At 39.9% G+C, this 24,750-nt stretch overlaps 1 protein-coding gene across 9 annotated transcripts in view; it reads left to right on the top strand.

The window, feature by feature from the left end:
* The window catches only part of CELF2 (CUGBP Elav-like family member 2), a 540,383-nt gene that overhangs the window by 402,235 nt on the left and 113,398 nt on the right, over positions 1 to 24,750 (top strand). For 8 of the 9 annotated variants that reach the window (XM_053942011.1, XM_053942012.1, XM_053942013.1 and 5 more), the window contains one exon: positions 12,211 to 12,407. In XM_053942011.1, the coding sequence (XP_053797986.1) occupies positions 12,230 to 12,407 (178 nt within the window). In that variant the 5' untranslated portion in view covers positions 12,211 to 12,229. Of the gene's footprint in view, positions 1 to 11,936; positions 12,045 to 12,210; positions 12,408 to 24,750 lie in introns of those variants that run through there. The other variant, XM_053942010.1, reaches the window with a different exon arrangement.

Here is a 24,750-nt window from a genome sequence, read left to right as displayed (position 1 = left end):
TCACATCCAGTTTCTTTTCTTTAATCTACAAATCATGGTTGCACATCTGGTGGGAGCTGGTTCTGCCACCATTTGATCCTGGCAGGAGCGTGTATGTTTTGCCCATCTGAAGTTGAAGCCAGACTTAAGTTTTACTCAATGTTCTGTCTTCCACAAAGCTGGCAGGAGTACTTGTCCTTCTACATAGAACCAACTACCACTAATATTAGGTTTTAGAGGTTTCCCCACTCCTCTAAAAAGCACTAGAGTGAGTTATAAGTATGTGGAAAACGCACTGGGGAAAATCACTTTCTAACTATTGACATTTTAGTAGAAATCTAATGAGATACTTAGGTTTTTCTCATTTGTTATATTGAGGAGCAGTTAGAAAAGAATCAGAAAAAGGAAAAAATTTTTAATCTTCCTTGTAATTCAACTTAAGGAAAAAAAACCTCTATTGATTTTGTTGTTGTCCAGGAATCTGATCAGAGCTGAGGTCTGCTCTGCAGAAAGACTGGGCACTTTTTCAAATCCCTTTTCTGCCCCCTAAAACCTGTCTGGACAAAGATAACTTCTCCCTGGAGAACTGGGAAGTGTTTTCCATACAACATTCATGTTTGCCTTTCCTAAACAAACAGAATTTAGACAAGGTAGGAGGAACAGAGGTGTTTTGAGGAGAGGAGGGGAAGAAGACCAAAAAAACTCCCAACCCCACTCCCCAGCTATATTTTTCATTGAAATGACAAAGTCAGTTTGTTTCCTGCCCTGCATGCAAACGTTTGGTTGAGCTACAGCTTTGTAAGATTATACTTCCCAGTAACATTTGTTTTCCCACAATTCCTGAAATTTTCCCTGCCAACATACTTTAACATCAAGCTTTTGGAGGGATAAAGATATTCTTCTTTGTTTGCTTGCATGTTTAAGATTTCACCTTCCTCTGCTGTTGAACCAAGCCTGATCCTGGTTTTCCATTTCATCATTTAATCTGTATCCCCTCTAACACTCTTCTAATACCAGAACCTTCTTTTCAAAGACAAAGGAGGAGATGTGAGGATTGACACTACCTGAAAGAGTTACACAGGCAGGCAAGGGAATAAAATTTCCAAAGCCAAACAGTGGGATGAGAAGAGATAGGACCAACCTCTAGCACCTCTTGATTGTCCAGACAGAGGCAATATTGCTCATTAATAGGCAGTGAAAATCTTAGCTTATTTTACCCACCTACAAAAATTTCCATGTTGTTCTCTGGGTAGGATTGCCCCACTCCTTCCCTACTCCTTCTGATAAACTGCCAAAATGAACCCTCAAGTACAGATGTAGCCAAACTCTTTCCCCTTCCCCTGGCAGGGTGGAAGTCCACCCCGGCCAAATGAAGAGCTTGACTCATTGAAACAAAGCAGGATGAGCTTCATTTCCCTCTGTTCTGCAGAAATCCTCTTTGTCACCCCTTTGACCTCCAGTTCACCAAAACCATTCCATCTGTGGGAAGACAAAAGTTGGCTACAGCCTCTCACAGATGACTGGCAGCTCCTCCAGCTTTTACAGGCTTGGTTAACACAGGAGCAGGTCAAGACCACACCGTGCTGTCGTGTGAAGCACTCATGGCTGTTGCCTCAGCAGTATCACGTTAAACTCATCATGTATCAAGATGTGGTGGAGCAGCCACCCCAATCTGAGCACGAACGACACCCGAGAGCTCTGGGGGCCGTGCTGGTGTGTGCGCTATTCGTGTTTCCACTGAGGTCGGCATCTTTCTGCAGCCCGTGCAGCTGTAGTTGCGCATTATGAAACCGCGGCTTCAAAGTGCCTGGTGAAGCAGATCCTTCCAGCCCCGCACTGCAAGGGAACAAGAGTCACACCACGCAGGAATGTGGCTGCGTGTGTCAGCAAAGTGCCTTTTCAGCCTGGTAGCTGGGTGCTAAAATTTCAAGACGAATTGGGAAATTAAATTTTGAATCCGCATCTCTTCTGTTTGTTAAGGATTCATGCTTTCACATGGATGCAATGTTCCATTGTGTGTCTTGTATCATCTATATACAGAATTTCATTTTAATTTTTTAATATTGTCTTTTCCTGTTGTTGGGATTTTTTTCTTCTCTTTTTCTGGACAGGTTATACATATGCTAATAGAAATATGCCTATTATTTGAAGCATAGTTCTGCTTGTCAATGAAGCTTCATTAACACCGTTATCACTGCCTGACATTTATCTTATAATTTTCCAGAGTTGACTGTTACATCTCCATGGAAACCCAAATTGCAATTGAAACAAGTGAGATAATAAAGGCATCCACAGAGGATTGACAGTATGCAAGCCCACAGTGTTTGCAGGCTACATTTGTTTATAGTTCCTTAGATAAATCCCTTGCAGTGGAGATTTTTATTACCTGTCTCCTATCTTTCCATGACTACTGCTTATTGCAAGGTTTAGAGCAATGGGTTTTTTTTTTTTTTATTTTGCTTTTTAATTAGAACAATAAATTTTATTGGACTCAGCAAGGGAGACATTGAAGATGTAAATTCTAAAGTGATTTTTCTGGAATGAAATATGAAGATTTTTATATATGAATTTGGCACTATGTAAAATAAGGCATTCTTATGTTGATTTGGTAGAGGTTGTTTTAGGAGCCTAAACTTAGGATTATGGACTGTTTTGATTTGCTGACTCTTTCAGTATGCAAGAAGGATCTCTTTTTTTCTGTACCTAAGGACTTGAGCTCTCTTAAGTTCATGACTCTAAATCAATTTAGATGGTGCCTCAAAGCAAAGAGTCATGAAACTGGAGTGGGTCCAGAGTGAATTAATCTGAAATTAATTTGATTTTGAAAGGCTCCATCTGGCTGTGTTTGGAAAAGGCATTTAGACAGATATATAAACAAATGATCATCTGTATTCTATATGCCAGATGTGGTGACAAAAAAAATGAAGAAATGGTTTTAAAAAAGGAATCAGCTGAGGGGGATTCTGCTACAATGATGCTTAACTTGTTGAAATCGCAATTGCATCACATATTGGACAATGATCGTCTCATATAGTCAGATTTGTAGAAGGAGAGAGCATGGCTGAGCTTGATAGGATTTTTTGTTTTAAGTAAGAGAATTGAATGTCACAGCTTCCTCTAATGGTCTATTTGAGATCTAACCAAAACTGGCTAAACAAAATTGGCTGCACTCTTAAAATGAGCAGGGCTGTGATCTTCCATTCCATTTTAGGGATGCTGTTTAAGTAAAGCAGCCCTGTCAGGCATGAGCTCTTGGCCTCCTTCTCGTTGGGGTTTTGGGCCCATGAAAATGATTCCCTGCACTTTGTGGAGCTCAGCTGGGACCAGGCCTGAGCATATGTGTACATACACATGTGGGTGCCAGTCTTGAAACACTCTGGACTGTAAATTACTTCTTGCAATAATTGGTTGATTTTAGCAGACAGAAATGGCTGCATTTCAAAACAAATGTTTGGAGAACACCTTTCCCATGCCCTCCATCTCAACTCCAGGACAGAGTTTGCCATAAACTAGATAAGACCTTGCAAACCTCATAAGAATTTGCTGATAATTGCCAGCCTGGCTACAAAACTTGCTGAAATAGTCATGCCAGTAATTATGAAGTAAAAGAAAAAAATTTTGAAGCCTTCATTGCTGTCTCTGAAGTTTTTTGGAGGGCAAAGGAAGAAGGGAATTGAGTAACAAGTTTGTAAATTTGGAGCAGTAAGTGTTTGAAATGGGGAGAGAGCAACTGAGGTTGTTGACAAAAAAAACAGATGGTCCTACATGTCCTGAATTTTAAAAGCCTGGTACTATTCTAATTCAGTTGTTGACATGTCACAAATGCATAAGCATTTGGGTATAATCAAATACCGTTATGCTTTTAAAAAAAATAATACCGATAAATGTTTCCTGCCACACAGAAAGAAGTGTGCTTCATTGCAAATGTGTGTAATCAGCAAGGCAAGGCATTAATAATCCTCACCATTAATACTGAGCAGTCAGCTACTCCAGGTTCAACTTCATGTGAAAAAGTGCATCAATCCGTGCTCCAAAACTATAATGTAATTGTTCAGGCTCACAAGCTCACTCTCATGTTACTGTCCAGCTTACAGTGATACAAAGAGAAAAAGTTCCTTTTCAACTAGAGTCCCTTTAAGACAGAACACAGATCATAATGCCCCAAAGACATTACTAGCAAAATAGTTACTGAGGAGCACAAGAGTGTAGCAGTAAGTTGCAGTAGTTGCCATAACAGAGGATAGTTTAGACACAGAAAAATTATGAATTAGAAGCCTTTGAGTCTTAACATCCCAGCTCAAAATGAGATGTGCAGATGCTGGTCAACAGAAAACAGACATTTAAAAATCATGAAAAAAAGAATCATAAAAACACATGACTTAGTGTTTATTGAACTTTTGTGGAGTGTATAGTGATAGAACAAGGGCAAATGGCCTTAAGCTGGAAGAGGGCAGGTTTAGTTAGGTGTAAGGAATGAATCCTTTATTGTGAGAGTGTTGAGGCACTGGCACAGTTTGCCCAGAGAGGCTGTGTCTGCCCCATCTCTGAAGGTGTTCAAGACAAGGATGGAGCTTAGAGCAACCTGATCTAGTTAAAGGCTCCCCAGCCCATGGCAGGGGAGTTGGAATGGATGATCTTTAAGGTCCCTTCCAGCCCAAACCATTCTCTGTCTTCTCTCCTGGGACTTTTCTTAGAAATGCACCTACCTTACACCTGATGAAGACGGTCCCAGTCTTGTTTAAGCATTTAAAGTAGAGAACAAATTCTGCCCAGAAAGCAAAAATTAATTATTGGGTGCTTGCCTAAGCTGAGCTTTATGTTGTAGAACATTATTGTTTAGCAGACCTCATCAAACCTTGAACTAATTATATCCCAAAGCCTACAGCAGCCTGGAAGAAGAAGGCTTGGGGCTTACATAGGCTCTTAGTTCATATCTTCAAGGACTTTTTTTCAGTCATTCTTTTCAGTCATTCATTTGTGATTCTCGACTGTGCTTGAATAAGAGGGGAAATTAATTCAAAGCAGTCAGGGAGGGGTGGCTTTGACTTTCTTCAGCCATTGAAGGGCAGGCATCTGTCACTGGCTGTTGGGCTTCTACTGACTAAGTAACTTCTAACTTCTAGTTTCAGTTGAGTAAAATCTATAGGCTACTGTAGGCAAATCCTTAAAGATACTGAAAATAGGTCACTGTAAGTTTTATCAGCATAAACAAAAAGATGCTGCCCAGTTCAGACTTGTATAGATGGCGTGTTTAATTGTTTGCTTCCACTATTGGATGAACTAGCAATGATGTTTAATTGGTTTCCAAAATAGAAGACTCTACAAAAAAACAAACCACTTCCCCTCCCTGTTTGCTTTCTCTTCTCCACTTGTTCACTCTTGTTTACATGTATTTGAACTTGTATGAGTTGCTCCACTCACAGCACATGCACATCATTAAGCACTACTTCATATTCTAAAAAATAATTTGCTTAATAAAAAATAAAAAAATGGTCCATACAGCAGCAGTAAGAGTTGAGATAATCTGAAACATGTAGGACTTTTTTTTTTCTTTTTTTAAAGATGTATTTGCATGTGTTTGAAGCAGATGTAGCAGATGTACATAGCTTTTGCAAAGCTTGACTCTATGGTTCCAGGAAGCATTACCCACAGCACAACATAAGAATGACATCTTTTGGTAGGTTTAAACATGTACACAAGGGGTATCCACGGTTTAAGTTGAAACCCCTGCTTTAAATCAAACTGGTTTGTAATAGAAGTGGTGCAAGAATGCAGAGGCTGAACACCTGAAGAGCCACGCCCCTCTGGAGGTGAATATTTAACTTTGGTGAGCAGAACTCTGAGGGCTAATTTCAGGAAGGCGAGAAGCCTTAAAGCACAAAGGAGTGTATGTGCTCCAACGTGCACCTCCAGCTGAAAAGGGAACTGCATTTTAATATAGCTCTTACTATGATTTCCTTTTGTATCCTTGATTTCTTTCTGTGGTACTGGTGAGGAATCTGCATCTATACCTCTGAGAAATAACAAGTTTTATCTCAGGTGGGATCAGCTCTCTTCTGATGTTTCTCTAGTCTGCATTTTGTTCGGTACATTTTCCAATTCATATTGCCCTTAGTATCATGCAGTCTGACCTATCTGCTTGAAAGGCAACTTCCCTCTGCTGCTCCTTCTTCCCAGCCCAAATTTATTACCCATCAAAACATTTTCAAGGTAGGAATTTTTTTCCCCTCCATATTTTCAAATATTTTTTTATTTGGGATAAAATATCTTCTTACCTTACCTAAAATTTGCAACTGAGGCATTAAACTGATTATATGTACTAAATTTGGAATTAATCAGAAAACAACTATTCCCATACTAGCAGTAGTTTGTATGATCTACTACATGGAGAGAGTTAGCAAAGCTGAGCTACAAGAAATCTCTGACTTCACCAGAAAAATTTCTGGGGATTTTAAATTATCAGGGCAGTAAAAAGTAACTCATTGTCTTAAGAAAAATTACACTTTTAGAGATAATTTCTGCCAATGCAGAGGCAACACAAGGAAAAACATCTTTGCATTTACCACTGAGTGCTTATACAAGCACTTGAGTATTATTAGCTACCGAGAAGAATGAATTCTGAGCATTGTATGTCAGGTATTAAAAGCCATCAGGATTTTCATGTAATTCATGTGTGTGTGAGAGTGCAAGTGCGGTTGCTCTCTGCTGGGTGGATGAAGAATTGCTCATCTCTTTGTTAAGGTCTTTATGGGGCTGTAAGATGGATTGCAAGTCTTACAGCTGCTCCGTTGTTAGCCCTGCTGATGGGTGCAGGGAAGCCTGGAGATAATTATTTTGTAGACTTTACTGCCTATGTAGAACTGAACATCCTGCCATATGAGGTTTTTTTTCCATTGGGCATGATGTCAGGGTCATTTAGCAATTGCTGTTTAGGATATGCGTTACTTAATAATAATTATAAGTGTTATTACAGTCTAATAGTTCTGCCAAAAACTACAACACACTACAGCAGAAGCAGTTAATGATTTTTGAAAAATCATCTTTCCTTTGAGCTGCTTTTGAGCAAGTGTGCTGCAAAAATGCTGATGGGCTAGAAGGCATCTGGAGATGACTTCCCCCCCGCCCCCCTCCAAAACACAGAGACCTGGTCATTTACAGCTTAAAAATGTTGCACAGCTTCTTTTTCTGTTTGTCAGAGGCTCTGGCCCTTATTTTGCTGGCCAAAATCCAATGTAGGTAATTACCTTCTGTGTCTATAAATTGCAGCCCCCTGCAGTTTTCAATTGGGTACAGTATTGTTCTACCCTTCCTGGCTGAAACTGTTGTGCGATAATGCTCCATGTCATTAAACAGCTGCCGTCTGTCACCTTACGATGAAGTCATTCCTCTCTAAACAATGAGTTTATAAAGCCCTTTTGGGTCCTTCCAGACAAAATTTGCTCGTAAACCAGCAATTATGATCTTTGGAGTACATTAAGGTGATGCTTGGCTGTCTCTCTTGACAGCAGTCAGAAGCCTTCAAACGGGTGTTGTCCCTTTTGTCAGTTTGTGTGATATCCTGGCAGTGATGCCACAGCTCAGATGTAAAGGCTTTATTGCTGTAAAACCTTGGTGCCTGTAAATACCTCTGCACTGGGTTGGATTTAGTTGTCATTACACTTGGAACTTGTTTCTTACCATATTCTTGTTCTGTTGGCTCTTAGAGGGAATTCAAATACCTTATACCATGGAACATGAAAAAGGCAAATCCCCAGCAAAATGGTAAAACCACAATAATAGGGTGAGGGTTGCAATATGAATTAACAAAAAAAGAACAGTAGGATGGTTCTGGGTAGGGTTAAAAACAGATTTGGCAAACAGGTGTCATGTAAATCCGTTTGGTCCCCATTAACAGCTGTTTTTCAGCACCTGACTTGACACTGGGACCATTAATGGAAATGAACGTGGATTAATGCCAAAGCTCTTAACAGTGATGAATTTAAGAGAGTCTGTTTTGATTCAGACATTTTTTTCTGAAGGCTATCTCTCTGTCCTGAGTGGGCAGTTCACTTTTAGCAGTCCTGCAGTAATTAAAGACATGAATGGGAAAGACCAAGAGGGCATCTACTAGGTTTTTCTGGTGCTCCTGCTGAAGCAGCAGGGATATTAAAACAATCTCTAGCTCCTCAAGAGTGGCCCTGTCAGCTTGCTGAAATGATGGAATGGTAGTTAGGTTATTAGAAGAAAAATTGGCACAAATTGAGAGAGAGAATGCTCTGGCAGCAACCACAAGCAGCCAGCGACTCAAGTGTCTTAATCTCTGCCCTCAGGCTGCTCTCTATGATACAGATGACACCTTGTCAGTGAAGATGATGTGCTGGGTCACCCCTGGGTCCAATGGGCTAAATTGGCCATGGAGGGAAGGATTGCTACATCATAGAGCCACATAATCTAATTTTTCTATTTCTTTCATTCTTTTTTTTTTTTAATGTATATGTCATCATTTGGGTACTGACAGTAAATGCCAAGGGATCCCATTCTCATTAGTGTCCCCTAGACACAGCTATCTCTGTACAATTGTGCTTTCAAGAAATAGTCCTAAGCTTTCACAAGGCTTGCTTTACTTCCTTCTGGGAAGTCTTACATGTAGTTTCTCTTTTGTCTTATTACTTCTTGGGTACAGGAGAAGGGGAGATGGGGGAAGGAAGAAGCCACTTCCTCTGAGAGCCACTGTGTTGGCAAAGAGAAAGAAGTAAAAGCCCTACAGCTGTTAGCAGCCAAGAGGTCTTAGTGCAGAGCAGTAATGTCCACTGGGTGAAGATGAAAGGTGGGAGGAGATAAGGGAATTCATCTTAGAAGAGAGATCATTTGCAAAGGATCAAGCATATTTGGCTGGAACCCAACAAGTTCTTTGACAAACTGAACCATCAGGCAGGTGTGGTGTATAATTTTGTTCCTCAGTGGAGCCTTCCAGTGCACTGCAGGGATCAGATCCATAGAATCTATAAAATAGGTGGTTTTTCCCCAGTGTTGTCTCTCTGCTGATTTATTCACTTGTTCATTTTGTCTGCATCGGCTCTAGTCCTACACCAGTTGCCAAAGCTGGGTGAGGACACTAGTGCAAGTGTCATTGCTGCAAAGTGTTCATGAGCTCCTCAAAATCCCAACAGTGAGACTTGGATTCCCACTCTGAGGTGTGTGAGAGCCTTGGTTTGCACTGAGATCAAAAGGAGTGCAGTTTAGGAAGAAGCCCAGCTGTGTTTATAAAAATGAGTGCCTTCTCTGTGGCCTGAACTTGTCTGTCAAACCTCCAAAACGTTGTCAGCTCAGTCAAGTCCCTACCTTGTGGTAGAAAAGTATTTTAAAGAAAAGCTTAAATTATGCTTGGTTTTTCCCTAAGTCTGCAGGAGTTAGTGGATTGACAGAGCTGTCAATGGTTGGTGGAATTTAGTTTGGAGAAGTTTTAATGACTTACTCAAGTTAATGCAGGCAGTGAGTGACAAAACCTATCCCCTGGAGCTTTGTATCGTAGTGTATAGCACTGATGCCTTGAGTCAGAGCTTTTAACCATCTTCAGCCAATAAAGCATTTAAAGAATATGAACAATGTAATTCAACTTCAGTCCCAACAAAATAAGAAAGGGCTTAAACATTCTGTGCAATTAGAAGTGAGCTTGGCCTGTGTCTAAACCTTTAGCTCAAAGCAAGAACTTGATGCTAATAGGGCCATTTACCTGAGAAAACAGGTATTAGTGTTTGGCTTTGTGCTTTCCTAAAAAATTGGCTAATTAGCAATGGAAATTGTGGGCTCTTGGTGGTAAAGGTGGTTTTGGTAAAGGAAAAAGCAAAGGAATAAACTTGTTATTCTTTATTAAACATGACCCTAGCTGTAATTCTGGGCTAAGTAGCAATTGTGTATGGATTTCTTAAAGAAGGGATCCAACAGAGAGAACAGATGAAGAGCATAATTTAAAACTGAATTCAATACAAACAACACAGAGAATAAATGAAGTGAAAAGTCAAGCCAATTTATGAAAGAAAATAGTTGACCAAGCCCAGGGCAGAGCTGGGAGCTTAACTAAACTTCTACCTTTTCTTTCAAAATAACATATAAGCATTTTCCACAGTTATTTTAAGCTATGGGTCAGGGATTTTTCAACCTCCCTAGCAGGGACGTTGTTTGACATATTGTATTTTACATAGAGGAAGAGGAATTGAAAAGAAATAATTGAGTGATTTTTTAGAGGTGTAAGTGTCACATAGGTGCCTACTGCTCCATGAAAGTCTTGAAAGTTGTTCCCATGAAGTAACACTCAAGTGAGTCAGTCATAGTTTTTCTGTTTCTTGGCAATTTTAAGGAAGTGGTTGTTTGGATGGTTGGCTTGGTTTGGCTTAAGTGTTGTCTTTGTATGGAAATGCAGTTTCTAAGGCCTAGAGAAGCCACAATTCCTGCAGGTGAACTTCTGACCTGCAGAACTTATTCAAAACGAAAAGCATTTGCAAGACAAGATATTTGTACATGAAATGTAATGTAAAAGTTTGGACCAAATCTTGGAGTCTCTTACTTGGGCAAGATTCCTGCTAGAGTAGATAGGAATTTTAGCCATTTATGAGAGTGATAAATGCTGTTGTCTGCTGATCCGTGTTGAAAGCACTTCACAAGGGATGATCAAACTTCTTGCTGGTGGTGTAAAATGTGCCTTTAATATAACTTTCTCCTTCCTGCCTGTAAGCAGGGAAAGTGCTAAAGTTAATACGGGCATATTAATGTGAATTATGCTTTCAAGTAGATGAAACACATGAAACGAAATAATTTGTCTTCACACAGGTTATAGCTGTGAGACAGGGGAATTGCACAGGGTTGTTTTCTTCTCGCCACTCTTAGATATTTTTTTTTCACATGTAAAATATGATTTTCATCTGGTTGTGCAGATTCTGAGCTCTTCCAAGTCCTCCAGTGGGCATTCACTCCTGAACAATCATCAAACAGAGAAATTCTAATTAAAGCCAAGTTTTTGAAAGTGGCAGGTGGCTCTGAAATGCCTGAATTCTGCCATGATCAGCTTCTGACATTGCTGCATACAGGCCATTTGCCCCCACTCCCTGGTGGAAAGATGGGGGGATGCTTGAAAATTCATGCATCATTAGTGTTCTTTCTTGAAACTGAAACATCCAAAAATCATCAGCACTTTTGGAATTTCTAGCCAAGTAATTAGTTGAACCTACTGTCCTTAATTATCAAAAGTGCAAGGCAGGAGAGGGAGGAGGGAGTAATGTATTTTTACTTTTGTTCAGTATTTAAAATTATTTATTTTCTGTGTAAGAGTACGAATTCTCCTAAACCATGATCTATCATTTGTCTCCCAGATTAGATTATTTTTTGTTTGGAAGTTCTTTTTCCTTGCAAAAGTGTGGTTGTTTTGTACTTGGATTTAGGACGTACATCTGGAGATCAGATAGGCTAAGAATTTACAGGGGGTGAAAGTGTTCAAAAATTTGATCTCCTTTTGCAGGGCAAAAAAAACTTTTTGAAGCAGCATTTGAATTTCCACAATGATGTAGGCAGTTTTGCCATTGCTGTCTCTTTTTGATTTGTGCTTTTTTTTTTTTTTTATGGCAGCAATAAACACTGTGCTTTAAACTGGGTCTCTCCAGACTGCTTTTCCTTTTTAAAGAGCGTAGGCAACTAATCGGCAGCAACCAGCCACATAGCTGGAGTGTTTTCCATTCTAGGCAATATCAGACTAATTTGATGCACACATGGATGCTTCACACAATCTGCAGATTCATCGCTGGCATCTTGCATTAGTCATCTGACAGATTGCCAAGTGTTTCATACTCCTTTCATGTGACTTTATTACAAAACACACACACATAGACACACGCGCTGCCTGGTTTCTGCCAGTAGCCAGTTTAGTAAGAATTCACTGCAGTTCTGTTTACAACAGCCATGGAGAGAAATCTGCACTTATTTGCCACTATCCTCTACTTTAAAATGCAGAAGTCCCAGGTTGTGTTGTGCTGCTCTCATCTTATATAATGACATTAAGCAGCAGCCTGCAGAGAAAACCAGACTCAATGAAAAATGTAATAGCATTGTTTCTTGTTCATAATACTTATGCTATTAATTAAACACTGATTTTTTTTTTTCTGCTTTGTGCCAATTGACATCATCTTCTGCATCTAGTGCACACGAAAACTGCGTAGTCTCCTAACTTGTCTTCTCTTTTTAATCTCCTTTTCCACTTTCTAGTAACGGCACAGCTAACAAGATGAATGGAGCTTTGGATCATTCAGACCAACCAGACCCAGATGCCATTAAGATGTTTGTTGGACAGATTCCCCGTTCATGGTCAGAAAAAGAATTAAAAGAACTTTTTGAGCCTTATGGAGCTGTCTACCAGATTAATGTTCTCCGAGACAGAAGTCAGAACCCTCCCCAAAGTAAAGGTACAGTAGTTATGCTCTCTTTGCTTTCAGTTTTCTTTTTTTCCTGACGATCTTGCTTCCCTTCAGCATTTCCAGAGAGGTTTGCAGTGGGGCTTTAGGTTTTGCAGTATGCTGTGTTGAGCTGTGCAGCAGTCCTAAGAGGAGAGGACTCATTAATCCTATCGGATATTGCCTTCCTCCTCTTCTTAAACTGAAGTTTATTGTCTGTTATCTGGAAGCATGCATTCCAACTGTGCAAAAAATAATAAAATATCACTCTCCTTGTTTAAATTATCATTGCCAAAAATGTGGAAACCTGAGAGGTTGCTTCCCAGAATTAGCTCATGAAAAATATAATTTTCTATTTCCTTTCATTTCCTCTCTTTGCACCCCAGGTAGGAAATATTTTAAGGATACAGAAGGGAAAAATTATGGTGGTGGGTTCTTGCCACATCATTGCTCCAGCAGCAATAAAAATTACAAATAGCCACCCTGCCCTTTTTCCAAAATGTGATTTTTTTTCTGCAGTCATGTTAAAAGATTGTTTTTTGGCATTGATATTATTCTAAATGAAAGGGTTAGTTTTTCTTCCTGCATTTTTTCTCTACACACGTAAAGTATTTGTCCCTAACTATATTCCTTCCTTTCGCTACATATATCTGTGCTTATTTAGGCACATGAGAGTTTTGTGTATTATAGCTGTTTAAGTGTGACACGTGCTTACATATAAACTGAAAGTGAGTATTTTGGTTCACAGAATGCATTTTCCTCCCCACCTAGCTGTATGTTTTCATTCAGGCTTGATATGTGAGAGCGTTACTACCGTTAGAAATAATTAGCGTAGCTCAGAGGCAGAACTGGATGTGCATGTGTGTGCCTGGCTGTAAGGTTGCTATTTCTTATTTACACTTATTTACACTTCTTACTGCACTCCTGCCACTGACTCTAAAAACCTTCAGAGCACACATGCTATGGAGAATATCACAGAATTATTTTGTGGGCTCACAGCAAAGTTAACAGTGCAAAACAGCCCTTGCTGGAGATGAGAGGTGCCTGCTGTTGTGGGAGGCACACAGCACAGCCTTGGGTGCTCCTGTGCTTTTGAGCAAAGCACTGCCAAGGCACAGCATATCTCCATTTTCCTGGTACTGGGCAGACGATCCTCTCAGTGCCTTCTTTTTGCTGCCCAGTTTAAGCAGTCAGGTACTTTAAGTGACCATGGTTTATTTTGGTTTGCTTGCATTTCTCACTTCTGCTTAAAAGATTTGGTGCATTGTTCTCACACCAGTGTCAGGGAGAAGGTCTAGCTCACTGTACCTTCCTGCTATTCAAGTGTCTGTGCTAGATCGCTCTTGCCCCTTCCCCATCCCTGGAAGTTTTCAAGGGTATGTTGTGTGAACAACCTGCTCTAATGAAAAGTGTTCCTGTCCATGGCAGGAAGGCTGGAATTAGGTGCTCTTTAAAGTCCATTCCAACCCAAAGCATTTCATGATTCTGTGATTCAGAAGCAGAAGGTATTTCTGGTTGAGTGTTTTAGTGTAGTTCTGCTTCCAGCCCACCCCCCCCATCTCATTTCCCAGGATTGATGTATTGCAGCATGTACCCCCCTACTGTGTTAGCACAGAGCCTTCACCAAATGTCTTTTTCTTGTAATGCTGGATAGGAGAGCATTAAGAGGTCAAACAACTGGATTTTCTGCAGTCCAGGCTGCTATGGATGAGCAAACTCCTCCTTAGTTTAAGCCACTAAAATGCTGAACTTAGAGTCGTCCATTTGGAAGCAGCTGATTCCTGGGTCACAGCAATGCCTTCCCACTAAGCAGTAAATGAAGTGAGAATGATATTGTGGTTAGACAGAAGAAACCCATTGATACCCATTTCTGGGAATCACTGTACCTGTCCATCAGGCAGCTGGAAGGCATAAGGATGAAGCATAGATCATGCAAATCATTGTAGACTAATTATCAATGCTTGTAGTCCCATATACAATATTCTTTTTGAAAGGTGGCTGGGTTTTGCAGATGCTTTTTGCTTGGACTCTTTTCATCCATGCAGAGATTATGCTTGTCACTTCAGGCATTATGTGTTAATTAATGAGTAAATGAAATTAATCCTGAAGATAGGCAGAATAACCTTCAGACTTACTTTTCTCTGGCACCAGCAGCAAGCTCCTCTGGTGGTCAGCTTTTCCCTCAGAAGCTTTGGAGGAGTGTATCTCCATGCTGGCTCTATCCTTCCTCCTGGCTGAATCTGCCAGCAAGGTTGCTAGAAACCTCTTGAGTTTCTTGTGGATATCTCTTGAGTAGGAATGATCTTTATTTTCTTAATCCAGTTGCACAAAGGATTCAGTGTGAGAGATTGCTAAGAACGTTAGAAACAAACAAACTGAAAAATTGCCCTGAAAAACATTCTACAGTCTTCTTTTCTTACAATGCATAACAATTCTTCACCTACACTATCTACTAGGCATTTAAAAAAGAAACTGAATTTTCATTTTTTGTTTGGAGGTCATAGAATATCCTGAGCTGGAAGGGACCCACAAGGATCATGGAGTCCAACTCCTGGCTCCGTACAGGACAACACCAAAAATCATGTGTCTGAGGTGGAGTGAAATTCCATGCTCCTCTTCTGTGTAAATACCCACACAAAACAACCATTTTTATTTAATTTGTGCTGGGTGGATTTGGGTTGTGCCAGGCATTTTGTAAACAATCCATCCAGGGGACCTTGTGGTAGGGTGAGGTAGAAAAAAGTCCATTTTTCATTTCATTGCATGGTTGGGTCTGTGTGTAAGGCAGAACATTCACAGCCTGGTGCCACACAGAAGTTTTTTTTCTGAATATGCTGCAAGCCATGAGTTGTAATGACAGGAATGCAAGTTGGTGTTACTACACCACATAGTGGGGAGCAGTTAGGTTTTGCTCTTTAAAGAAAAGCATTTTGATTTTTGGAAGATTTTTCTCTTCTCAGACAAGGGTTGTGTATTTCTGTGAGCTTGGCCAAAGGGGCTCCTCTAATTTGGACCGAGTTTTTCTCTGATGAACTGTTTATGAAGCTGCAATCTGAGTCTCTCCCAATTCTGTCAAAAATAACCATAGGCTGCTTCTTTCTCTCCTGCTGTTATTCAGACTGTCTTTCATACCCTCCAACGACAGACGGCCTAGTTCATGTCTTTCCTCCTCTTTTGTATTGCTTGCCAGCTCTGCAAAGCTGAGGCTGGAGGAAGACAGGTAGAAAGCCAAGTTTACCTCACTCTGGAAAACCAGAGGAAAGCCATCTTAATTCCACAGATATATTGATACTACTGCAAACGTTGAAGCTTGGCTTTATTAACTGGGAACTTCAGGAATGGCTGCATTCTAGGAAATTCCTCATCCTTTCCAGAGCTTGCATTTCTCTGCTTCTTTTGGATGTGTGAAAGAGCTCAGCAAAGTAATTTGACTTTGCTTTTATCTCCTGTTGTTTTGTAAGGCTTTTCCCTCTTTCTGCAACAAAAGAAATCCAGGGGATTAAGTAAACTAAATAGGAAAAAAATACACCCCACCCCACCCCCCAAAAAAAAAAAAAAAAAAAAAAAAAAAAAAAAAAAAAACAGGGCAGAAAATTCTATACCACTGAAATAAATGGCACTTTTGGCTTCTGGGGGCCAAGGGGATTCAAAATCTGGGCATATCAGCCCTCTCTGTTCCAAATCCAGGTTGCTCCATTTATTTAATTTATTCTGAGTAAATAGATGACTTTTTTTCCAGTGTAGTTGTTAAAAAGAGTTTCTTTTTAACAACTCAAATTGTTAAATGCAGCAAGCTCTGTGGGAAGGCAGCATACACTGCCACCAAGATCTCTCTTCTTCCCCACTGTTTTCCTAAGCCGGAAAGATTTCCTTGCCTACTTTGGTTTTGAAGTCCAAGTGCTGAAGCAAGCAGATGGTGCAGGGCTACTTTTGTCTTTTGAAATGCAGCAGAAGAGTCTTGGGCCAGATCCACTATGTCCTTTTGGCACCTTGCCTCTGCTTCAATACCTGATAATTCTTGGAGGGATCAAGGTCCCTTAAACCAGCTTTGTGAGCCTGAATTTCTTTGTGCTGCCATAGGAATCACACTGCAGAAAGCAAGGAGAGGCTCCTACGTAACAACTGACTCCGTGTTTGCTTGCAGCCTTTTACACACCCTTTATCAGATTAGAGGGAGGCTGCTGAGTGAGCAAGGATGTGCTGTAGGTAAAGGCCAGTGTTTATTATCCTATTTAACATGGTAATTTAAGTCTACTGGGAAGCGAGCAGAGGATTCTGATAATGAGGCATTCATCTGCAGCATACAGGAGAGACCAGGTGGGCAAGGAGGGTTATAGGTGTGTATAGTTCCACACGTATATATATATATATAGATAGATAGATAGAGAGAGAGAGAGAGAGAGAGAGAGATGCATATAGAGGGCAGAAGTTACCTGGCTTTCTTGAGCATTATTTCAGCCTCAGTTTAGCCCTTCCAAAATAGTCTGGTGCAGGCAGGGGCGATGATCCCTCTCCTCCAGCAGATCCCTGTCACAGTGCTGGGTACAGTAGGAGCAAAGGGAACTCAGGCAGTCCTGCACAGCAGCAGAGCTGTGGCACTCACTTTGTCACACATTCCCATCCTGTGTCCTAACCTGCAGCAAAGACCAGCTGCTCCTTGTTCCTTGACTGCCCCTGTGACACCGCACAGCCAATTGCACCCTCTGCTCCTTCAGGCACTTTCAATGCATTGCGTTTGGCAAAACTGTTTTAGATGCTCTTTAAAAGCTTCCTTCAGCCAGCACTCCAGGAGCTGGGGTTTCTCTACACTTCATGTCTTATTTTGTGTTTTGAATGCTCTCAGAGGCCCACGTGAGCACTCTTTAGCTTTTGAGATCAGATGAGTTGCACCACGAGCACATTTGCTGTTCAAATTGCAGGATATGTGCCTACAGCCATTGTGCATGTGTGTCTTAGACTAAATTTTGGTGATGGTAGCTGACAGATATTTTGTTACTACGCAGACTTGAAATCTTTTCCTGCACTTGAAATCTTTACCTGTAGTTAAAAGTGCCTTGCATGTTATTTTTTAGCAGGTGCATTGTACACTATAAGAAGTTTCAGACAACAAAGACTGGCAAAAGCCAGATGTCATTAAATACAAGTACGATGGTGAAGAAGAGAGAATGATAAAGCTGAGTTTTTAGCTTGAAGTTTCTGATTGTAGGGCATTTAAATTTAAACCTTAAGGAATCTTAAATCTATAATTTTAAATGGGTTGTAAATAGCATTATAGAATTATTCCAGATGTGAGCTGATTTTTAGAAAAGGTAATTCCTACTCGACAAATCTGATGGAGTTTTTCCAGAAGTTTCTGTGAAAGCGGACAGATGTGAAATCATCTATATAATCAAGTTGATTTCCCAGGGGCATTTCACAGAGTGTCACACAGGAGACTAATCCATGCAGTTGCTGGTGAAGCAGAGAAGGACCCATTTCCAAATGGGGAAAGGAGCTGGGTAGATGATCTTGGGCAGATTAGAATGGGGAAAGGTTACGGGCCAGGGGAAGAGAGGGGATGATGATTGGAGAGAACAGGGACTGTTATTGGAGATCAATACTTTTTCACTCTCTATGTAAATGGCTTTGACAGAATGAACCACCAACTTGTTATCCAACTTTTTGGATCATGCAGAAGGGACTAGATGGGGCAGAAGCCACCTGATAACCTGGAGAAAACAATCAAACACAAAGAGATTCTGCTGGGTAAAAGGAACCGTGAGCAAGAAGAGTAAATTTTATTTTGAGTGAACACATATGTTGAATGAGGGTATTTTTCAAAGATTTGAGAGCAGGAGAGGATTTGAAGAGTGCACATTTCATAAAAGGACTGAGATGATGTTTTGTATCTGTGTGGTCAAAAAGGCACAAAAAATGCGAGCTGTATAAATGGAAGCATTGAATAGAACCTTCAAGGAAATACTGCACCACTTAAAGAAGGATTTTTTTAATCATGTTTAAACTACAGTTACCAATATTTAGTACCATTCTATAGAAAAGGGCAGAGGTCCAGAGAAGAGCAGCATGATTCTGTATGAAGTCAGGAAGGGTTGAGCCATGGTGAAAGGTCTACAAAGGTTAACTTGTAAAGGGCTTCAAACATTGACTTACAAGAAAGCTAAAAGGGGAAAAGCTGAGGAAGAATACAGGACTGTACCTTGGTTTGGAAAGAAAAAGTTGTAAGGGGATACAATTGAAGTTTCTGCAGTATGTTGGACTGCATACCAAAGGCAGGAATAGATAAGCTCTTTCAATTAATATTAAACCCAGGGACTGCACAGCATTGGCTTAAGACTGAGGAACAGCAGGCCAACAGAAAAAAAATTCGACTTCTCAAGTCAAACTTTCTTCCTTCACTTGCAGAGCAGAGAATGGCTTCCAGAAGAAGTAGTGAGAAGAGTTCCAAAAGAAACTTTCCTTTTGCTTGTTTCCATATACTGTTTTGAAATCATGCATCTGGAACAGGACATGACACGATTGCTCCCCATGTCCAAGTGCAGTTTCACCCCATAAACAGGACAGGATGCCAAGCTGTCAGTGGCTGTCTGTGGCTTAGCCATGTCCAGCATGAAAAGGGGCTGAGATTGGTGTCCCCTGATATTTTTGCATTGCTTTGAAGAGAGGGAGCAGATCAGGGTGACATCCCATTTTGTACTTGACTGCAAATGTGTTGCCCACTTAAATCAGTCTCACTGTATACTCCCTTCATTGACAATGGCAAGAAAGTCAGCCCCTGTGATAGCAAAAATTATCACAGCAAAGCCAACCCAGTCAGACAGAGAAGAAGTAATGGAAGATATTTGTGAAGAGACTGTAACAGGAGCAGGGGGCTGTGGTTGCAGAATGGGAAGACTAGAGGATGGTGGGGGGAGTTGGGTAGAGGATTTTTCAGCTGTGGTATTTAAATACAGAGGTAGCACAGAAACCTTTCTTTTGCCTTCTTTCTAAAGTTCCTGTATAAAGTGCATGAACAACTGGAGCAGAACAAAGCTATTTTTACTTTTAGGCATCTTTTCCCTCCCCATTTTTATAGCATTTATCAGAGTGGGAGCTTGGTCCAGAAATGAGGACTCTAGGTATTGCTGTAAGAAGTTAATAAAAATAACACATGTCTGAGGGATTAAAGTAGATCACTTTGGGACTCATTGGCTGCAGTTTTGTAGCAGCTTAACTATGATTTACAACTGCATATGAATTTTAAAAAGTAAGCTAAGACTGTATAAGGACATTATTAATTACACCTATGATGAAAAAAAAATGCATTAACTTTAACTACATGAATCTTTTTAGTTAAATTGATAGAAAACCCATGTACAGACCAGCCATGAGAAGAGCAGGACTTCATATTCCAAATTGTAGTTCTTTCTAATGATTATGTCTGATAAACACTTGAGGGGAAGAGAAGTTCAGTAAAGGGGTGTTTGAAAAGGAACTTTGAACTTCAGTTCAGGTGTGCTATAATGTTGACAACTTCAGCACAACATCTAATATTTACTTATAGAATATTTTAGAACAACTTTAAAAAAGAGTCCCAAATGTTCATAAAATACAAATGTGTAATCTGTTGTTTGAAATGACACCACTTCATTGGGAAAAAAATCCACATAGGCAGGCACTTAAAACAGCCTGAACTTTCAGTAAAATTGAAAAAAACCAACTAATCAAATTGCTTGCTTGAATGTGAATAGTATGCCAAACCTCAGTTTCTCAAATATATAATCTCAAAGGAAAAAAAAACAAACTATTGAAAATGCATTGAAAAATCTAAGTCAAGTCATGCACACACTTGCATGCAGGAATTAATCAATAGATATAATACTCAGACATAAAACACAGGCATGTTTTAAGTATTTTCAGGATTACTGCCTACATTTAAAATATATGTGTCTATAAAAGTGCCAGATACTGTCAGTTTGATATTTATGGTATCCAGTATCTTTAGTTCCATATTAAAGCTCACATCAATAAGATTCGACCATTTTATGACGTTGTGACACTGAAATTCTTTCCTCTTCCAATTTTCGATTACGTGAATAAACACACTATTTATCTACTTGTCACATAAAAAATTATGTGAGTTTTTGTTAAAAGACAATGGCTTCAAAACAAACCACACAACCCTTCTCTTGTTATGTAGTGTTTCTTATTCTATTCCGTTCTTATATCAAGATCATTTACTCCTAACACATAAGAAGATTTTGCAAAGGATATGGGGACTGGTCTGAAATCTTCACACACTTTGGCAAGGATCTCAAAGGAAGAAAACATTTGATAACTGAGCAGAGTCAAAAATGAAGTGCAATTGGGAAGCAGCCTTATGAGCATGGATTTCAAGTGTACCGCAGCTTGCAAATCTCTCATTTCCACTGCAAAAACAGCAGTTTATTGCTTTTATCTTCCGTTCCTTTTACCCCACTAAAATCAGTCACAGGTGCATTTGCGCATATATATAAATAAATAATATATATACAAATAAATAATAACCTAAAATTAAAACCCACAATGCAGGAAGATTTCATCATTAAAAGATAGAAGGAGAGACTCCAAGTCACTAAGAATTTCTGTCACTGCTGAGATGATGTGAGACACATAAATATTACAATGAAGGGTCACAATAAAAAGCTAAAGACCACATAAAACATTTTAGCATAAATATGTCATCAATTTTGCTAGTTCTTAACCTGATATTTAAACCCCAGGAGGGCCTTGAAAGGATGTCTGCTATTCTTTATAATTTTGAAATGCATTAAAAGCAGATATGTATAGCATGAATAGCAGTGTAAATTAATTACTATTTCATTACTTCCATCTTCCCTGCACCAGACTTTGTCAGCCTGTATTTTTTTGTGGGAGCAGGGTAGCAAGAGGGCAGATTTGGGCTTGTTTTGGGTCTGGCAGGACCCACAACATCCTCAGTGTCAGACTTCAGTGGTACAGATGCTATAAAAGGATGTGCTGTGCCAGTTGTAGTATTACTCTTTTTTTAAGACATCGGTTTCATAGTGCACTCTAACCATCAGCATATTTCAAAAGAATAGCAAATAACTCCCCAAGGATAAAGTCTGGTAGTGGCTTCTAAGCCTGGTTTGAGCTTAACTCAAGCCAGTGAGCTGTGGGTGGAAGGCTGTGTATGCCATATAAATCTCCTGGTCCATCTGTCTTGGGAAAGAATGCATTTTCAGGAATCTGTGTCTTTCTAATTGCTTATAAAAACACTCAGAGACAAGCCAGTGAATAAATTAAATTTGAATGTTTCCAGTGGATCTTTTCTGTTTCTCACTGAACCTAATTACTGTCTAATCTATGCCCATGAGTATGCAGTTTTAAGTGGGACGTTAGACTTTCACTCTGCAGATTAAACTCTGTGGTGCATAAATTCATTATTATTTGTGTAAGAGAAAACTTCAATGTCTACTACCTTGTGGTTTTAATTTAAAATAACTACTGCATCCAATTCAGGCATTCTTTTAAAGGACTAAGAAGAGCTGTAAAGAGGTGGAAGATGTTTTCTAATAAACGGTGTCTCTTATTCACCCTACTAAATTGGAAAAATTTATGTTTCAAACAGTAATTAAACTCTCCTTGTAGCTCAAGATGTCATGCCTTCAACTGCAGTTTTAGGGAGCTGTACCACAATGGGGAGTAGTTTAATATAATGTACTGCAGGGAACTTTTTGCTGTAAGGATGAGTGTGGCACTGTAAGGAGCAGGGCTGCTGCTTCAGCCAGACATCTCCAAGTGTTTTGCAAAGGGAGACAAATAGCATCACTCCATTTTTGCCAGCTGGAAGAGCTGAGATACAGAGGCCTGGGGGGACTTTTCCCAAATTTTTTGAGTCACTTTGAGCAGTCAGAAAAAGATGTCCTCTCTGTGCTGGTGTCATTTTGCCTAAATCAAATCTGCTTCCTTCATTTTCAGTGCATGAATCCCTGAGCTGGTTGATGCAAAAAATTTGTTATGTTAACACTGCCCAGGTGAGATCTGTATTAGTTTATTCACATATTAATTGGATCTGATGAGAACTGCAGTTAAAAAACAAGTGTGGAGCAGACCCAAAAGCACCAGCTCTCACTCTTCCTGTGCTCCCCCTAATTAATACAATGAGTCTTAAACAACAATCTTCCTTTATTATTTGCAGATCATGGGATATAAAAATCATTGTAGATTTAAAAAGGACTATATTAACCCAAGAAATTCCACCAGGACTTGAGTTTCTATAGTGAAAAGTGTTGTGTTGTCTCTGGCTCAATTAGATTTTTCTCAGTGTCAATTTTAATTCACTTCACCAGAGCATGGGGAAACTCTCAGTGGAAGGAATAATGTTGCTTCTGAATGAGAGCCTCCTGTAGCCCACATTTTATTTAAGAGTTTTAAAGTGCTTTGCAGTCCCACGTTCTCCCTTGAATGTCTGGTATTGTGTGCCATAAGAGCTGAACAAAATTGCTTGGTGTTTCTTAATGTGACAGGTATCTGAGTCTGGGCAGGAGGAAGGAAATGGGGAAAACAGGGTCCTTGGTCTCTCTTTTTATTTAATACTAAAAAGGAAAAAAAAAAAAAGTCTTGATGAGCCTTGGTGGCCAAATAAACTTTCTGTCAAATCTTTCCCACCCTTCCAAACACCTGCCTATCCATAAAGAGAAGTAAAAACTAGGCAGCAGGGTTTCCTTTTGCATTGCTGAGCTCAGGACAGAGGTCAAGTGGCCTCAGAAGTTGTTTTTTCCCCTTTAGATTTGGTATTTCCCACCTCCCATGGCTGTCAGCACTTCAGTGTGCATTGCTTGGTTATTCTCTGCTTGGTGCAGAGTGACCCAAAATTACTATGTCTTCTCTATTTCAAAGGGTGAGATTGGGTAGATCTTTAACTTGAGGATGCTTCTCATTGTGAGAAAGAGAAGACAAGAAAAAGAGCTTATGATAGAACTGTCAAGGAAGGTTTACCCAAGACAAGGGCCTGAAATGTCCACTGTGGATAGGTAGGGTGTTCCAAAATGCTCTTTTCCGTCATGTTCAGAGGTTTTCTCTTCCTATCTCTACACTTGTCCTTCCCATATTTCATTAAACTCTTGAGACTTTCGATTTATGGGTAGTTGTGCACACACACTGAAGTTTTGCTTTGTGTTTGGGTGGGTTTTGATTTGTTTGCTGGCTTTTTTTTGGCTGACACCTCCCTTTTTACAGTTTTGCAAGTGATTGAGACTGTTTTCCAGTATATCACTGGGCTACCCTTAGGAAAATAGCTGGGACTGTCACCAAAACCAGTCTACTGGATCAATGGATGTGAACCTCTTTTCTGATTCAGACAGAAAATGATGCCAAAGTGTGGTGCTCAAGTGCCCCATAGTTATTATTAATGCCAGCTTGTGTATGAAAGGTAAATATGAAATTGTCTCTGTGGAGAACACGTTCATGTTTTTCAGAAGAATAGTGCAAAACGCTCTGTGAAAATTCAGGTTTTCAAATGTGTCATCTCCCAGCGTTTTCATTTCCAACAGTTTTAGCTTTCCTTCCCGGTTAGCATGTGATGCCTTTCTGTGCTGTGTTACTTGCTAGTTCTCACTTGGGCATATATTGAGTTAAAAGGTGATGTGTGGAAGTAGTGAATTATTACTATTACTATGACTATTATTATTATTATCATCATTTAGATGCTGCAGTTTAAGTAGTTCAAAAAAAAAAATCTCAAAACTAAAGGTCAGTGCAGCTTGTAGGTTTACACATGCACAGTACAAGTAACCTTCAGAAATTTCCTCATGACAAGATAAGTGCAGCAATTATATTTAAATGAGTGCCAGAGAAAAATTCACTGTAAACTGCATTAGCTGGAGAATGTGTGGTGTAAGAGGATTTAATTGAATTAATGTTACTTACTATCAAAAGCTCCATCTAGTGTATTGCCAGGTCTCCTTATTACTAAGAATAATATTTGGCTCATAAAGACCCCTGCTCGACTAAGCACACAGTCATGATGACTTCAGCAAGTGATTAAAATGAAAGCATTTCCTTCACAGCTTTGCTGAACAGGAGCAGGCTGGAAGCTGGGAGCAGGCACTGGTGTGTGTAAAGAGCATGGAATCACTGAGCCTTTTAACAAAGCTCTTTATGGAGACTCCTCTTACCAGTGCTTTTCTGAGGCTAAGGAAGGTGTGATTTTGGGATGAGTGTCCTTCCCAGCTTGGGTGTACCTGGTTTGGGTCATGGCTGCACCAGTGATGGAACCGAGCGTTGTCTGGGTGTTCAAGAGGGGCTCAGGGTGATCCACACTGGGGTTTGGAAGCCCTCCACAAATAACAGCAGTGATGACAGAGGGATTTCATTG

Source organism: Vidua chalybeata, chromosome 5 (genome assembly GCF_026979565.1).
Source record: "Vidua chalybeata isolate OUT-0048 chromosome 5, bVidCha1 merged haplotype, whole genome shotgun sequence".
In the NCBI taxonomy this organism is placed as follows: domain Eukaryota; kingdom Metazoa; phylum Chordata; class Aves; order Passeriformes; family Viduidae; genus Vidua; species Vidua chalybeata.
Note: the sequence above shows the minus strand (reverse complement) of the source record. Positions and strands in the feature narration are given on the sequence as shown.